The sequence below is a fragment of the Pongo pygmaeus genome, chromosome 8, assembly GCF_028885625.2.
Source record: "Pongo pygmaeus isolate AG05252 chromosome 8, NHGRI_mPonPyg2-v2.0_pri, whole genome shotgun sequence".
NCBI classification, from domain to species: Eukaryota; Metazoa; Chordata; class Mammalia; order Primates; family Hominidae; genus Pongo; species Pongo pygmaeus.
Window position 1 is genome coordinate 137,476,568 of NC_072381.2, and position 17,585 is coordinate 137,494,152.

The 17,585-nt window shown below is 50.1% G+C and overlaps 1 protein-coding gene across 3 annotated transcripts in view; it reads left to right on the forward strand.

Moving 5' to 3' along the window:
- PPP2R2D (protein phosphatase 2 regulatory subunit Bdelta) overlaps positions 1-12,010 on the forward strand; it is a 51,909-nt gene extending 39,899 nt beyond the window's left edge. For 2 of the 3 annotated variants that reach the window (XM_054435412.2, XM_063670409.1), the window contains 4 exons: positions 1,084-1,134; positions 2,289-2,453; positions 4,792-5,053; positions 11,143-12,010. In XM_054435412.2, coding sequence (XP_054291387.1) covers positions 1,084-1,134; positions 2,289-2,453; positions 4,792-5,053; positions 11,143-11,422 — 758 coding nt within the window. In that variant the 3' untranslated portion in view covers positions 11,423-12,010. Of the gene's footprint in view, positions 1-956; positions 1,135-2,288; positions 2,454-4,791; positions 5,054-11,142 lie in introns of all 3 variants that reach the window. The other variant, XM_054435411.2, reaches the window with a different exon arrangement.
- Positions 12,011-17,585: the final 5,575 nt, after the last annotated feature.

Here is a 17,585-nt window from a genome sequence, read left to right on the forward strand (position 1 = left end):
CTTTCAAGGCTCTCCCTTTTGGTTTCTAATTACAAGAATAATAAAAAATATTATCATTAGTTTTTTGTTTTGATTTTAAAGCTTATGTTTTTCTTCCAACTGGATGTTAGTGAGATACAGGCCTCCTTCCTTTTTTCATGTGTGATGCTGTTCCTCACGCCTGAGCTCTCACCTCTGACCATAGGCGGCCTCCAGCCAGCGCCCTCTCCTCTCTGTCCTTTCCATTTCTGTACAAATTGGGCTTCCCTAGGAAGCCTCCCTGACCACAGCACTCAACACAGAAATGGGTGCGGGAGGTACCTTTTACTTGTGTTTTAACTTCAAATGAAGTGTAATGTATAACACATACCTCCAGATAAGACATCTGCCCTGTAAGTGACCAGCTCCATGAATGTTTGTAGACTGGACATGCCCATGTAGCCAGCCCCAGACCAAGAAATGGAACATCCTCAGCTCCCCAGCACCCTGCTGTGCACCCTGCCAGTCCCTGGAGCCGGTGGAGGCTTGCAGGGTTTGCATCGAGAAGCATAGTCCTAGTGCAGTGAGAGGAGGTGTGTGCATCTAGCTGCAAGGAGAGGACAAAGGGAGGGGCGCAGCTGAGCCACCCAGGAGGACTTTGCTGTCCAGCACCTCAGTGTGGCCACTGGAGGACACACGGGAGAGGGAGCGCAGGCCTCAGTGCCTGGGCAGTTTGTTGCCGTGCCAGTTGATCTTCTCTTCAGCAGGAACATGTCAACCTCGGTAATCGAAGCAAGGAGAAGACTTGGAATAGACAGTATTCCATTTTGTAGCGTATTTTCATAACTCTGCTAATTGGTTATTTGGGGGTGTTGCCTGTACAGAATTATTACTTAGCTGTGAATATAAACTTGTCCTCTTTCGTTATCTACTATAAGTGTTCTAATTATATGCTGCTGTGATCTTTGTTTTGAATTCCTATTTCCTTCCATTTTTAGGTCCCAATATTGAAGCCCATGGATCTTATGGTAGAAGCGAGTCCACGGCGAATTTTTGCAAATGCTCACACATATCATATAAATTCCATTTCAGTAAATAGTGATCATGAAACATATCTTTCTGCAGATGACCTGAGAATTAATTTATGGCACTTAGAAATCACAGATAGAAGCTTTAGTATCCTTCCTCAGAGGGACACTGGCGTCTTCCCGAGGATGCTCTTTAGATAGTAATTTCTCTTGTCCCTTTATAGACCTGTATCTCAGAGTCTAGTCTTGTAAATACCATCACTGCAGAGCAGCCTGTGATATAAGTTCTCTGTGATTTGAAATGTTTGTCCCTAAAAATACAAATTTCTTTCTACCTTTGGGAAAAAGTTATCTGTATAATGGGAATTACCTGAAGTCCACTGCCTGCCTGGTTTAATCAGAGGCAGTTTTAAATAGGCTGCATTTGAAAAACCAACATTATGTGTTCTTTTTTTTTTCTAAATTTGCTAATGAATAATAGAAAATACTGGCTTAGGTTAGAGCAGTGTTTAATCACCCATCTGAGCAGCAGCTTCCAGCTAGAACCTGTGTTCTTCCGTGGCTGTGCACGGTCTGGGTGGCCCCAGTCCTCCTCACATGGATCCCTTTCCAGCCAGCAGCCGGGAGCATGGGGCTTGCTTCGTCTGCAGCCTCTCCAGGGTCCCTGCCATCCTCCCTCTGCTGTCCAGCGGCTTGAGCTGGGGTTCCATGTCATATGTTGGTTTTCTTAGTTGTTTCAGCTTGAAGGGTGAAACTGGGCCTGCTAGTCTGAATTGGCCCACAGCTGAATTCTGCCCTTTCTTATTTTTTTCAGTTGAAGGTTTTCTGTATAGGGCAGCCTGCTATGTTGGATCTGTTCTAACTACACAGAATAAGCTCTTCATGTCAGGAAGAGCAGCATCTTTTGGAATTCGGCGGCATTCTTGCATTGTAGTTTTGTATGGGAGTATGGGATTTTGCACAAATGGTGCTAGCTTGGTTTTCCTATTTATATGATTAAGTATGTACTGTCTTGCTGTTAAGGGCTTTCTGTATAACATTAATAATAGTAGCAAGATGAAAGCGGTGTTCGCTTGTCTGGGTCTCCCCGTGGGCCGGGGCGTTGCTGTAGTCTGAGTGTGCTTATCCCAATCCCGTTACCAGGCGCTCCTTTAGAATTCGGGATGTATAACCCGCCTTCTTAATAGCTAATCCCTTAAACCTCACTGAATGGATTATTTGGCATCCTATTTTGCGTGACTGAATGTAGACTGATTAAAAACCAGCTGAGCTGAGCACTGTGCCTTAACCACACACTCCCAGACATCGTGGACATCAAGCCTGCTAACATGGAGGAGCTGACCGAAGTGATCACCGCAGCCGAATTCCACCCGCACCAGTGCAACGTGTTCGTCTACAGCAGTAGCAAAGGGACCATCCGACTGTGTGACATGCGCTCCTCGGCCCTGTGCGACAGACACTCCAAGTGTAAGTGCCTGCGTCTTGTTTTTGAGACAGAGTCTGGCTCTGTCACCCAGGCTGCAGTGCAGTGACAAAATCTCGGCTCACTGCAAGCTCCCGCCTCCCGGGTTCAAGCAAGTCTTCTGCCTCGGCCTCCCGAGTAGCTGGGACTACAGGCACATGCCACCATGCCCAGCTAATTTTTCTATTTTTAGTACAGACAGGGTATCACCATGTTGACCAGACTGGTCTGACCTCAGGTGATCCCCCTTCCTTGGCCTCCCAAAGCGCTGGGATTACAGGTGTGAGTCTCCGCGCCCGGTCATGCCTGGCGTCTTTTAAAGCATCTCATTTAGAGCCACTTGTTCTTCAGACACTCCAAAGACTTAGAGGGTTCTTCCTGTTCCCCAAGTGCCGTTGCGCGCCTGGGGAGCCCTCCTTCGCTGGGGCCGTCCGAGCGTGGCTATGTCAGAGGCTGCTGCTAATAAGTGGAACTCGAGGTCATGCTTCCCACAGGCTTATGGCTGTAGGGTGAGTGTGCTTTTGGCACCACCAAGAAGCGGGGTCACTTCTGCCCAGAGCCTGGGTGTCTTCCTCAGAGGCTGCCAGCACTGGGTCCCGCCAAGAGCCACCCGTTGCCTCTGCCTCTATGTGTGAGACCTGGGCTGAGGCCGCCAGCACACAGGAGGCCATTCCCAGCTGTTGGAATGAGCTCCTGTTCATGTTGAGCTTGGCTGGATTGGAAGCCTCTTCCCTGAGCTGAAAGTCTAGCATTTTAATCCAGTGAGCTTTCAAGTTCCTTTTAGGTGAGGGAAGTTCTGGTTTTGTTTTTATTTTTAGCCATAAAGAATGGGCTCGACTTTATAGAGCACTGTAGTCAGCGTGTCCCAGTGTCCTGAAACATTGCTGACCCTTCCTCCAGTGCCAGCAGGCAGACACATGTCCAGTGACTTCCTCTGATGGGGAAGCCGCCAGTCAATCCCACCAGACTGAGTCACTGCTCATGTGCAGCGGCGCCCCCAGTGCCTCAGTAGAATGTGCCCACGGACCGTGTTCAGCAGCCTTTTTGCCGGTTCTCTTTCCAGAGGTTGAGGTGTGTTTTTAAGAATTCCGTATTTCTACTAGAATTCCTGCGATGAGGATAAGTGTTTCATAGCATTTGGCCTGTATCTTAAGCGTAACATTCTTGAGTAAATAATTTCAGATTCCAGTTCTATTTGTCATCAGAGTGATTTATTTGAGTAAATGCTTGGTGTCGGCACAGCTGGCTTCAAGTTAATTTCAGATGCTAAGCCAACAAACACAGGCTCCTACATAAGAAAAAAGAAAAAACCTAAAGCAGCTTAAGGTCAAGGAAGCACAAGCCAGATGCAGTGGTGCGCACCTGTGGTCCCAGCTACCCTGGAGGTTGAGGCGGGAGGATCACTTGAGCTCGGGAGTTTGAGACCAGCCTGGGCAGCATAGCAAGACCTTGTCTCTTAAAAAAAAAAAAAAAAAAAAAAAAAAGCACATCTCTCCTGGCCTGAAGTTTACAAAACCTTAAGGCATGACCGTATGCTAGGGCAGTCAGTGGCCCAGTAGTGCTGCAGGCACCTCCCTCTGCCACAGGTGCAGGTGGAGGAAACTCTGTCAAGTTACTGCAGAGAAAGCAAGGTCTGCTGAGGAAGCACCCAGATCTTTCTGAAAATAGGAATCCAGTTTTGTCACAGTAGAACTTGAGTATTCAGTATTGGAGACAAACCTTTGCTGTCTGGCTTTGACCGGCAGGACCATCTTGGTGGTTAAAATCAGGACCACAGCATTGCCAGTCAAGGTGGTCACTCCTGCAGACCCACAAGCTGTCAACCCTCCGAAGAGCAGGCAGTTTCTTAGAGGCACAGACTGCTGTGTCTGCATGACCATATAATGCTGTGTGTGTCTTCCTGTGATGTGTATGCAATAGGATTTCACGTGCTCGGGCCTGGTGCCATGAGGACGTGAAGATACTCCTACAGGAATGCGGTGGTGGTGAACCTGGGTGCACATCAGGATGCCCCGAGGAGCTCCCACAGATGGCAGTGCCCAGGACCTTGCCTGGAGATTCTCATTCAGGGTCCGGGTGAGACTTGGGTGTCTACGCTTCTCATGCCCGTGCCTGATGCCCGTCCCTTGTCCATAGCTGGTGCTAGAATGTCTTATCCAAAGCTTGCCCACGGAAGTCACAGAAGATCAGAAAACCTAGAGAATCAGAAAGATCAGAAGACCTAGTGTTGAGGCCAAGCCCTTCCAGAGCCTCTGTGAAGGGGCCACGTCCTACTTGAACTTGAAAATGATTTGTTGTCTGATTTTTAAACAGAAGCTGAAAACATTTTATTTTGTTTTTCAGTTTTTGAAGAGCCTGAAGATCCCAGCAGTAGGTCCTTCTTCTCAGAAATAATTTCATCCATATCCGATGTAAAATTCAGTCATAGTGGGCGGTACATGATGACCAGAGACTACCTGTCGGTGAAGGTGTGGGACCTCAACATGGAGAGCAGGCCGGTGGAGACCCACCAGGTCCACGAGTACCTGCGCAGCAAGCTCTGCTCTCTCTATGAGAATGACTGCATCTTTGACAAGTTTGAGTGTTGCTGGAACGGTTCGGATAGGTAAGGCCTGCACGGAGATGAGCCGTCGCCCCAAGCTTGCTGGTTCCCTGAGTGCACGGTCAGTGAGGGAGGCGAGCTGCCCTCCAGCGTCAGAGGAGGACCCTCGCTCCTAGGGTGTTGTTTTCCAGACCTTTTGATTGATGGATGGTAGTATCAAGGTAGAGAAAATCGTGTCTCTGAGCGAGTTTCTCACCTAGCTTGTCATTCCGTCTGTGTTTAGACAAGAAGTGTAGCACTAGGTACAGGCCGGCTGTGCGCTAAATGCTTCATGAATGGTAGTTCATTACTTTTTATTATGCTGAAGATGAGTGAAAAGGAAGGAAGTGGGAAGTGATTCACCTCACTAGAATGACCGCGTTACAGTCTGCCTTTCCTTCTGGAGAGAAGTAGATGAAACCACCCCAGAGCCACTGCCTGTCATGCCCAGACACAGCATGGTCATGGCTGGTCTGAAACACCGATGTAATTTATAATGTGGTGGTTCTAGTACCTTGATAATTTATTTTGTATACATTCTTTAAAGATACTATGATTAGTGTGGTTGAGAGATATGTTTTTTTATTATGCAAAAAGTTACGTTTCAGATGATGGAAGATGATCTTGTACCATTTTTATATAGAATTTTTGTTCAGAATTCAAGAGAACAGAGGAGTCTGCTATTGGCAATAAGTGATTGACTGGATATTCTGCAAAACCCTCTGGCATAAACACCTAGAAATGCTGGATATGATACAGCAGGTGTCTCTTCAGGTGCATAGTTGAGCTCACAGATAAGCAAGGGAAGTCTCACAACGGCCAGAAACTAAGAGGGAGCTGAAATCAGAATGGCAGCCTCTGAAGGCGTCTATTCCGAGAGCAGCCTCAAAGCCCCAGCTGGCCTCAGGGGCATCAGCCCATAGCAGGAACCACTGTCCCTGTGAACATCAGGGACAGGTGCAAAGCTGAAGCCTTGTCCCACACGAGGTGACTTGCTCACGGTGGCTTTTCCTGTACGTGCTTGGTAATTTTCAAGAGCTGAAGCCTTGGCCCACACGAGGTGTGGTGTTGGAACAGGGACGCCTGAAGATGGTGTCTCCCTCCACTGGCAGATGGGGTCCAAAGGGCAGTTTGTCTGTCGAGGCCTTGCATGGGGGTGGCCAGCACTGCCCTGAGAAGTGGAAGCAAAACCTCCCCTCACAAGGGTTTGCAGTTTGGGTTTGTGCCAGCTGCGTCATGATCTGTAAAAATCTCACACTGTGGAGCTCCTGCCTCCAGGAGGGCTCTGTGCGGGCATCGGGAGGGACTGGTGTGTTTCCAGCTCTGGCTTCTACTCTGTTTGCAGACTGACCTGCCAGCCTGTAGCATCTCACGGATGGCGACTGAAGACATGAGGTTCCCGGGTCCTCGTGGCACAGCTGGCAGCATGAGCCTCTCGTTGGCCTGGGTTCCCCACGGGTGGACACTTGAGGCCGTGGCTGATGCACACTGAGCTTGGAGAACCCCACTGCTTTCACAGTGGGCAGTAAACACACCTGCACTTTGACCAGCAGAGACATGACCTCATTCCTCAAGGCCAGTTGCTGGAAGCACAGCCCTGAGAAGTAGCCCAGGTGGAGAGAATGGCGTTGGCAAACTCCGTGAGAACACGTGTGCTGGGTGGCTGCTGCCAACACACCCAGGTCTCTCTGGATTTCCTCAGTTAAAATCATCTAAACATGAGCTCACAGGTGAAAATTACCAAGCACATACAGGAAAAGCCGCCGTGAGCAAGTCAGCAGAACCACGGCAGAACTGAACCTCCAGGAAGGCAGCTGTTGAGATCCTAAGTTAAAGAAGATAAACTAAGAATGCTTGAGATATTCACAGACTAGAGGAAGGAAACAGCCTGAACCAGGAACCACGGGACCACTAAACATGACCTGGAGACTGGAAAGGAATCAGAGAACATCTAGAAATGACAAGTATGATAGATGAAACTGTGTGGGTTTAGTGGTAGGTCCATTTTGGCTAAACAGATCTTGTATTAGTGGACGGAAAGGAAAACCAGAAGAAATGCGGGCTAAAGAGCCAAACAGAAAACAAGAGGCACTAGGAACCGTGGAGGTCAGGGTGAGGCACAGCACACGTTTAAACGAAGTGTGGGGGTGTGAGGCTTAAAGTGACAGTGGCCAGCAATTTTCTCAAACTTACGAAAGCCTGAATACACAGGATCGGGAGCACAGAAATGCTCATCCATCTCATAATGAAATTGCAGGACACCAAACGCAAAGAGAATATCTTAAATGCACCCAAGGAAAAAACACAAATTACCTCCAAGAGCGGACACCGAGACTGAGACTCGGCTTTGTCACAGCCACAGTGGGAGCCAGAAGCCGTGTGACAGATGCAGCAAGTGTGACTCCTGACTCTCCACCGCCAGCTTAGAATCAAGCCTGGAAATAGATGCTTGTTCAAGAATCTGCTTGTGATAAAGGCATTTTCAAATGGGAAACAATGTATCACAACAGGAAACTCAGTAGAGAGAGCTGTAAAGGGAGCGTGGCCCTGCAGAAAGGGGCTGAGACAGATGGGCAGGAGAACACAGCCCACAGGGAAGAGCAGTGCGAACTCTGAAGCTCTGCCAGCTGGGCGGCCTTAGTTATCTGTGTTGGGGGGAGAAAAATTAGAGCCCTCACCAGCCCCACACAATAAATAAATAAGCTCTGAGTGTTTTTAAGCCTAAGACATCTTTGTGAGCTCTGGAGACAAGGGCTTCTTTAAGAAGGCCCCAAAAGCCCAAGGAAAACATTAAGAAATTCAACTACATTAAATTTTAAACTTCTTTATATTGAAATTAAAAATGAAAACAAAATCCACAAAAGGATAACGAACAGAGATTAAGTATCCAGAATAGGTACAGAATTCGGAGTCAACAAGAAGGTGGCAAACAACTCAGAAAAGAGCAAAAACCATGAATGGGGTTTCGCAGAAATGGAAAAATAGAAATGCTCATCCTTCTTAGAGATCAGCAAGTAAAGCCAGAGGGATGTTCTTTCATGCCCATCAGAATGATGATGGTGTGGGGGAGAGGGTGGAGACCAGTGGTCTCACCCAGTGTCCTTCTTGTGACCTCGTTGGTGACATTCAGTCCAGTTGGGAGCTTCTTGCATGTACAGACAAGAAAACGTGTTCAGATACCTGAAATAGCAAACAACTGGAGACAGCCCCCACAGGTACATCATTAGAGGAATGGACAGGTAAGTTGTTCTCTATGATAACATATACTGAAAAGCAGTGAGAATCAATTATTAGAACTACATGGATCACCTAGGTGGATCTCACAAAGATAATCCACAAAGAAAATTCAGGAGGAATGCGTACAGTGCAATGACATACAACATATTTAAGACATACAAGACAGTTTTGTTTTAAGAATCTGTAACTATTGGTCGGGCGCAGTGGCTTACGCCTGTAATCCCAGCACTTTGGGAGGCTGAGGAGGGCGGATCATGAGGTCAGGAGTTCGAGGCCAGCCTGACCAACATGGTGAAACCCCATCTCTACTAGAAATACAAAAATTAGCCGGACATGGTGGTGCATGCCTTTAATCCCACCACTCAGGAGGCTGAGGCAGGAGAATCGCTTGAACCTTGGAGGCGGAGGTTGCAGTAAGCTGAGATCGTTCCCACTGCACTCCAGCCTGGGCAACAGAGTGAGGCTCTGTCTCAAAAAAAAAAAAAAAAGATGTGTAACTATTCAAAATATAAATGTGTGTGGGGATGACACATATGTACTCTAGCAAGTGAGGACCCCAACTGGGGATGGGATAGGAGATCATCTTTCTTTCCAGAGTGGCAACACAGTGTGGGGGGGGTCCCTGTCTTAGCAGTGACTTGCTGGTGTGCGGAGGGGTTCACTGTCTTAGCAGTGACTTGCGGGTATGTGGGAGGTTCACTGTCTTAGTGACTTAACGGTTATGAGTGGGGGGTTCACTGTTAGCAGTGACTTGCGGGTGTGCGGGGGTTCACTGTCGTAGTGACTTGTGGGTGTGCGGGGGGTTCACTATCTTAGTGACTTGTGGGTGTGCAGGGGGTTCACTGTCTTAGCAGTGACTTGCGGGTATGTGGGGGGTTCACCGTCTTAGTGACTTGCGGGTGTGAGGGGGATTCACTGTCTTAGCAGTGACTTGCGGGTGTGCGGGGGGTTCACTGTCGTAGTGACTTGCAGGTGTGAGGGGGGTTCACTGTCTTAGCAGTGACTTGCAGGTACATAGATAGTCACTGTATTTTTTATTCCTCTTGATATATTTCAAATATTGCAAAATACCCTTAGATTGCATATCCCCAAGAACATCTAAAAGCATTCCCAGTAACATTTGCTTAGTCCATTCACTCTCACAAACACGCCCGTCTTCCTACTTGGAAACTTCTGTTGAGGGATGCGATGAAGGGGAGTGAGGCGTTTCAGTGCTGCCTCAGCCCAATCCTGATTCTCCATGTGGCAGCGCCGCCTTGTGTTCTAGGTCACCCCACAAAACCAGTTATGCACTTAGGCCTGTGTCTGTGTCTGTGCTGTTCCCTTTCTGGGCCAGCACCAGGCTGCTGGGCAGCGCCCTTGTTTGCAGTGTGGAAACGCCCACTCTGGGGCTGGCACTGTCTGTCGAGAATTTAAAAGTGATCATAAATCTGTATAAAAGCTGATGTGCTTTTCATTATTACCATGCACCAGGAATTCCAGTCAATGTCGGCCATACATCTTCTGTCGTCTGTGTTCTGAATAATGGTTGCTGTTGAGTTTTAATAACATAAATGTAAGCTTCAGATTCACACATTCTTATTACTTACCCTTTCGTAAACATTGTGTTCTATGTGGAAACTAATTTGGGGAACTCCCAGTCAGTGGCCCTCGCATGCCAACTTGGCTGCATACCCCGGTTCCAAGACCAAGTGCACAGCGTTGCTGGAGGGCGCTGGGCACACCTTGTGTCTCCCATCTCTGCGGCGCTGTGGGCTCCTGGATGGAAGCAGGAGATGGGAAATAAACGTGGATCGCTGAATGCAGTTTCTCTTCTCTGAGTTTGTCTTTTTTTTCCCCCTGCTTTAAAGTTGTAGACAAGGTCAGTCAGACACTAGATATTTGCCAGCAGCCAGGATCAGTGCTGGCCATGGAAGGGAAACAGCCCACTTCTTTCTCGTGGCACCTTGAAGACGCGCCGGCGTGAAAGGCCTCTCACCACACATGACCGTGGGGGCAGGATGTGAGGGTGCAAGTCAGTGTCAAAATAGGAAGAGGAGGCGAGCTTTGAGGACTGCTGGAGAAACCAGAAGGGCATTGTTTGAACATATCTTTCATCAGAAACTGGACTCACAAAGCCATGGGTCAAATCATGGCAGCGTTTGCATCATTCAGCCATTTTTCTGTCATTTTGTAGAAAAAGTAAGATTGCAGAGGTTTTTTCCAATATTATAAAGTTATATCATGAGGATGTGTGCGTTAGTAGAATTTTTCGACAGCAGAGACATTTGAAAGCCATTACCGTTGATCTTGAAGAAACAAAAGCATGGACGGTATTGTATTTTCTGGAATGTGTGTGAAATGCAGTTGTTCTAAAATTCTGCTACACTTTGCCCAGTGGATTTTTACTGTTTCTATCTGTTGCTTCATTTGAAAGGAACTTTTTGAAATTAATAGAAAAGCAGTTTAACTCTGAAGAAACGTTGACAGGTATGACTAGTAACTGTTGAACATGATAAGGATTACGTTCAGGTCATTATGAATTATTGACAAATTGCAGAACTTAAGGCTTAAAAAAATAAACTGTACTGTTATTTATGGGTGAGAGAAATAGGTGGGGTTGTTTCAAAAAATATACTAATGTCGTTAAAAGTATGACTCCATTGTTTCGTTTCTCCTGTGACATTTATTCTTACTGACATGATTACATATAAAGTTCAGTAAGCATCTTCACTGCATTTCTCTTCTGCCCATTGTGATTGTTCATTCCTGATTTCTGAAAGTAACTGGGTTGTGGGGGAGGGTGGTGTGCGCTGTGCACCCGAGGGGTGGGGTCTGAGTCCTTGCTGCCGCTCCCCCCACTTAGGAGTGCTGCTGTCTGCTCTTGTTTTGAACAGCGCCATCATGACTGGGTCCTACAACAACTTCTTCAGAATGTTTGATAGAGACACGCGGAGGGATGTGACCCTGGAGGCCTCGAGAGAGAGCAGCAAACCGCGCGCCAGCCTCAAACCCCGGAAGGTGTGTACAGGGGGTAAGCGGAAGAAAGACGAGATCAGTGTGGACAGTCTGGACTTCAACAAGAAGATCCTGCACACGGCCTGGCACCCCGCGGACAATGTCATTGCCGTGGCTGCCACCAATAACTTGTACATATTCCAGGACAAAATCAACTAGAGATGCGAACGTGAGGACCAAGTCTTGTCTTGCATAGTTAAGCCGGTCATTTTTCTGTCAGAGAAAAGGCATCATTGTCCGCTCCATTAAGAACAGTGACGCACCTGCTACTTCCCTTCACAGACCCAGGAGAAAGCCGCCTCCGCTGGAGGCCCGGTGTGGTTCCGCCCTCGGCGAGGCGCGAGACAGGCGCTGCTGCTCACGTGGAGATGCTCTTGAAGCAGAGTTGACGGACACTGCTCCCAAAAGGCCATTACTCAGAATAAATGTATTTATTTCAGTCCGAGCCTTCCTTTCCAATTTATAGACCAAAAAATTAACATCCAAGAGAAAAGTTATTGTCAGATATCGTTCTTTCTCCAACTTTGCCTCTTTCTCTGCCATCGCACTTGGGCCTTCACTGCAGCGTGGCGTGGCCGCCGTCCGTGTCCTCTCGGCCTTCCTCCGAGTCCAGGTGGACTCCGTGGATGTGTGGATGTGGCCCGAGCAGGCTCAGGCGGCCCCACTCACCCACAGCATCCGCCGCCACCCCTTCGGGTGTGAGCACTCAATAAAAACAACACACTATAAAGTGTTTTTAAATCCAAACATAAGTATTGTCTTTTTATTTAATTTTATTGCATAGAACGAAGTTATGCAGGGTTCTTCTTTGGAACTAACTGTTTGAGAAATGTGTGTCCTTTGGCAGCATGGGGCTATGTGTGCAGCATTTCTGTCCCCAAGCTGCTGCCCGCTGTGTTTCTGTAGAAGTAACCCGTCGGATACACCAGGTAAGGTCTGGGAAAAGCCAGAACCGAGGCCACCTCTGAGAAAGAAAATTGCAAGGAAGAACCAAAATTGCTGCCATCCAGTAAGCCTGGTTTTTAAAGTAGCCTCAAATTCACTACAGTTGAAGAAATATGTGCTTTCTTTCTAAGGCTTTTGAAAAAGCACTTTGGGGGAAGTATACTTTTTAAATATTGCTAAAATTACATGCATGCTAAATTTCATCCTGCATTTCAAGCCAGCAAAATTAAGCAATTTTAATTACATGATGCCACCAGTACCTTGGTTTATTTTCAAAGTAGGATCTTTGATACCAGAAACCAAGATTTTCCAAGACAAATAATACAGAGCCGTACCAATGCCGAGTGACCAGAGCTTGCTTCTGTGAGATTTAACACACGCCCACTACATGTCCCCGAGGGGAGTGGGGAGTCGGGCTCCTGTGCCCCTGTAGAGATGAAGGTGTGTGCTGATTCCTTGTGCCCCTGTGGAGATGGAGGTGTGTGCTGATCCCCCGTCCGCCTGTGGAGATGAAGGTGTGTGTTGATCCCCCGCCCTCCTGTGGAGATGAAGGTGTGTGCTGATCCCCCGTCCTCCTGTGGAGATGAAGGTGTGTGCTGATTCCTCGTGCCCCTGTGGAGATGGAGGCGTGTGCTGATCCCTTGTGCCCCTGTGGAGATGAAGGCGTGTGCTGATCCCCCATCCCCCTGTGGAGATGAAGGCGTGTGCTGATCCCCCATCCCCCTGTGGAGATGGAGGCGTGTGCTGATCCCTTGTGCCCCTGTGGAGATGAAGGCGTGTGCTGATCCCTCGTGCCCCTGTGGAGATGAAGGCGTGTGCTGATCCCCCATCCCCCTGTGGAGATGAAGGCGTGTGCTGATCCCCCATCCCCCTGTGGAGATGAAGGCGTGTGCTGATCCCCCATCCCCCTGTGGAGATGAAGGCCTGTGCTGATTCCCATCCCCCTGTGGAGATGAAGGCGTGTGCTGATCCCTCGTGCCCCTGTGGAGATGAAGGCGTGTGCTGATTCCCCATCCCCCTGTGGAGATGAAGGCGTGTGCTGATCCCCCATCCCCCTGTGGGGATGAAGGCGTGTGCTGATCCCTCGTGCCCCTGTGGAGATGAAGGCGTGTGCTGATTCCCCATCCCCCTGTGGAGATGAAGGCGTGTGCTGATCCCTTGTGCCCCTGTGGAGATGGAGGCGTGTGCTGATCCCCCATCCCCCTGTGGAGATGGAGGCGTGTGCTGATCCCTTGTGCCCCTGTGGAGATGGAGGCGTGTGCTGATCCCCCAACCCCTGTGCAGATGGAGGCGTGTGCTGATCCCTCGTGCCCCTGTGGAGATGAAGGCGTGTGCTGATCCCCCATCCCCCTGTGGAGATGAAGGCGTGTGCTGATCCCCCATCCCCCTGTGGAGATGAAGGCGTGTGCTGATCCCCCATCCCCCTGTGGAGATGAAGGCGTGTGCTGATCCCTCGTGCCCCTGTGGAGATGAAGGCGTGTGCTGATCCCCCATCCCCCTGTGGAGATGAAGGCGTGTGCTGATCCCCCATCCCCCTGTGGAGATGAAGGCGTGTGCTGATCCCCCATCCCCCTGTGGAGATGAAGGCGTGTGCTGATCCCTCCTGCCCCTGTGGAGATGAAGGCGTGTGCTGATCCCCCATCCCCCTGTGGAGATGAAGGCGTGTGCTGATCCCTCCTGCCCCTGTGGAGATGAAGGCGTGTGCTGATCCCCCATCCCCCTGTGGAGATGAAGGCGTGTGCTGATTCCCCATCCCCCTGTGGAGATGAAGGCGTGTGCTGATCCCCCATCCCCCTGTGGGGATGAAGGCGTGTGCTGATCCCCCATCCCCCTGTGGGGATGAAGGCGTGTGCTGATCCCCCAACCCCTGTGCAGATGAAGGCGTGTGCTGATCCCCCATCCCCCTGTGGAGATGAAAGTGTGTGCTGATTACGAATCCACATGCGCAAGAACAGGATGTCCGTCATTACCCTGAATCAATGCTGATACAGTGCCACTTGAGTTCACATTAAGTTAGAAATTGAGAATCTAAAAGTACCTTTATTTTGACTAAAAAATAATTTATATACTGTATATTGATTGTGATACAATTTACAAAGTCTGAGGTGTGGAACAGAGTTATTTAAGCATTAGTCAACCCTGGTCCTTAAGACAGTTCTAGTAAAATGGGATTGTATATATTTGTTCAACTATTTTGACCAAAAAGTTCAATAAATTTTAAATGTTTAACTGGATTTTCACTGTGTATTTGGACACCTTTTTCCATCTTTCCTCTAGAATGTATTTCCCACTAAATAGCCCACCACCTCCACCTCCAGGGCAGAGCAGAAGGTGCAGCCCAGGCGGGTCCCGTGTGTAGAGGCTCCACGTGGCACTACTGCTCCCGTGGGACTGCCACTGCCTTGAGGTCGGCGGCGCACGTTCCCTGGAGGTGTCCTCACCTGGCTCTGGGGCACCTGCGGGGGAAGCCACCTGGCCAGAAGGCCTGTCCGTTTCCGTGGGTTCTCCCCAGTGCAGTCTTGATGTTCTGAGAGGCGCTGGCGATTGCAGGCACCTATGTCTGCAAAAAGCAGGATCCATTCACTTCAGAGAAAGAAGTGCCCTCAACGGGCGTGGAGAAGAAGTGTCCCCTCAACGGGCGTGGAGAAGTGCCCTCAACGGGCGTGGAGGAAGCTTCTCCTGGGTTCTTTTCCCTTTTATACTTTGGATTCCATTCAAGCCTTTTTCTATCCCAGTGAGGTAAGAATCCTGTTTTTTTCAGACTTATATTTATTATATATATTCAAGCTTATGAATATCTGTCATTTCTCGTTTTAAAACTCCTCTTTCCTGCTCTTAAAGTAGAACAGTGTCATCAGCTTCTGAAGGTTAATGCTGAGCACAGTTTTCATTGATGAGGGTTCTGTGCCCGTGATTCACGTGGAGGTTTGCTGCTCTCTGGGCTGATGACCCGGATTCCAGAACACACTTTCTTCATATGTGGATTTAACATGCCTTTTTTTAAAGAAGAATGGAGCTCCTATGAACCAGTTTATGATGCCCTCGTGGACAGACTCAGTCTGATTTTGGAGGCCACACGACTGGCAGGTGTGGGCTGGAGACTGCAACATGTGCGTGTCTGTCTGTCCTGTGTGGAGCCAAATCACCATCAGTGCCAGAAGCCTCCCAAAGCCCAGTGCCATGGGATTGGTGTGTGGCCTGCTCCCGGCCAGAAGAAGCTGGCCCTGGATCCGCCTGGCCCGGCTGCTCTACGTCACCCCTTTGCTTGCTTGGGAGGAACAGTGGGTCTGGGGCTGCGGAGGCTCTCCGGGTGGCCTTAAGCTTGCTTTCTCCTAGACCTGTGCTGTGTGTCCTTGGCCAGCGGCTTTGGCGTCAGCCAGGGAGTGGGGCAATGAGGTCAGAGCCAGCAGGAGTCCGGGCTATGCGGGGCAGCAGAGGTTGCTTCTTCCCAGAGCTGCAGGCAAAGGGACAGGATGTACCTGCTGTATGAGGGCGTGGCTCTTCTCGCCCTGGGCTGGGCCAGGGGTGCTGAGCGGGGCTGGAGCCGCATTTTTTCTGTGGCGAGCTGTCCTGTCGGTGCTGTGCCGGGATCGCCAAGGGAGTGGGACGGAAGCTGTCCATGAGCTGATAAGACAGCAAGCCAGGAATCCAGCCGCAGGTGGGGAGACAATGCAGCTCAAACCGGTGGAGCTGCAAGGGGCCCACAGACCACCTTCAGACGCTGCCTGCGGCCGACGCTTCCCCAACCCCCGGGAGAGGCCTGGGCCTGGGGGCCTGGCGGGCCCTGCACTCTTCCCTTGGGTCCCGTCCTCGGCAGAAGGACTCGCTCCTGCCCTCCGAGGAGGTTGCCTGCCAAAGCCGAGTTCAGCAGTCCCCGACGGTGGGCTTCTCCGCGCAGGCGGTGTGCAGGGGTGGGTGGAGTGTAGACCAGATGTGAGTAAGGGCAGCACCTCCAGCCCCACAGGGCTGTCACAGCTCAGGCCCTGCAGAGCTGTGGGGTTTGGCTGGTGTGGGTGGCAACCCCTCCTGAGTGCCTGCTGCAGGCGGGCACTGGGCCAGGGCTTTCCCTACAGTCACCCTGGCCATGGGTCACAGATGCACACACCACAGCACCCGGCTGGGCACTGGGGTGATGCTGGGCTTGGCTTTGAGCTCTGTGCCTCTGTGCCCCATACGCCCCTCAGAGCTCTGGTGACAGTGTGGGGCTGCCTACAGGACGCCCAGGGCTCCTTGATCTTTTAGGAACTGCGGCACCCCCGAAGCTGTGAGAGGTGCAGAGGCGCTGCCGTCCTGGGCCGGGCCTCAGCTTCCGCCGTCTGCGCTCCGGCGCCGGCACCCAGTCTCAAGAACATGGCGGCTGCGACTTGTCTCTGGCCAGGGCAGGTGGTGGTGTCATACCCAGGACGGGAACCCACACTTGATGTCCTCTAGGGTTTTTTTACATTATCTTAAGGACTGAGACTCCCAACCCATCTGCTCCCACCTGTCCCTAATTTCATGCATCCTCTGCCTGAGTTCCTGCACGCATTTCCTGAACAAACACACTCCTGGACCAGTCAGAACCCACAGGGATTTTGGAAGTGAGAGCCCAGCAAGGCAGCTGGCCAGGGGGCGGCACTGCCCTCCGGGGAGCACCAGTGCCCAGGACTCTGCTTCTGAGGCTGCCCTGTACAGTGATTTTGTATAAATATCTCCAATTAGAACCTTTTAGTGTGTTTCTTAATATAACAGAAACTGGTGTCTTAAAATACAAGACTAGCTGCCCAGTGATCAACACCAAATCGAGCAATGGGGCTCGCAGTGGCCAGGATCCCCGACAGTGGAATGCTGGGGTTAGAACTGAAACCGCATTTCGTGAAATCACCATCACGCACGGTAAACAGGTTTGGGGTGAGGGGCGGTACCGTCCTAAGAAAGCTCTCCAGCTCCATGCAGTCGGTCACCTTCACTCACTCACCAGATGCAGATTGCAAAGAGGCAAAACGTGATTTCTTTAATAATCACAGTCTCCATCTGGTGAGTGGTTAAAGTCACATTCTATTTTCATTTTCCTTTTGGTTGCTGGGAAATGCTTCTGATAGTAATAGTTTTCGATTCTGCAACTCCCATTGTCTTAGGCTCTGTAGCTCTCCATTTTCTTCTTATCCTTGGGATGTGTCTTGGACATTTCTAACAGGCTGTGTTCCTGGACCTGAAACTCAGCTGGAGACTGGGTCCCTTGCAGATTTGCAGGGACCGTCCATCGCTGGTGTGTAGATGCAAAAACAAAACACTGGCACCACCTAGTCAGAACTGGCAGGGGCCGCCTGCACTGGGCACTAACCCCGCAGATGGCCAGGCCCAGACCACGTGACTCCCTGCCGGGCTCCACCCCCAA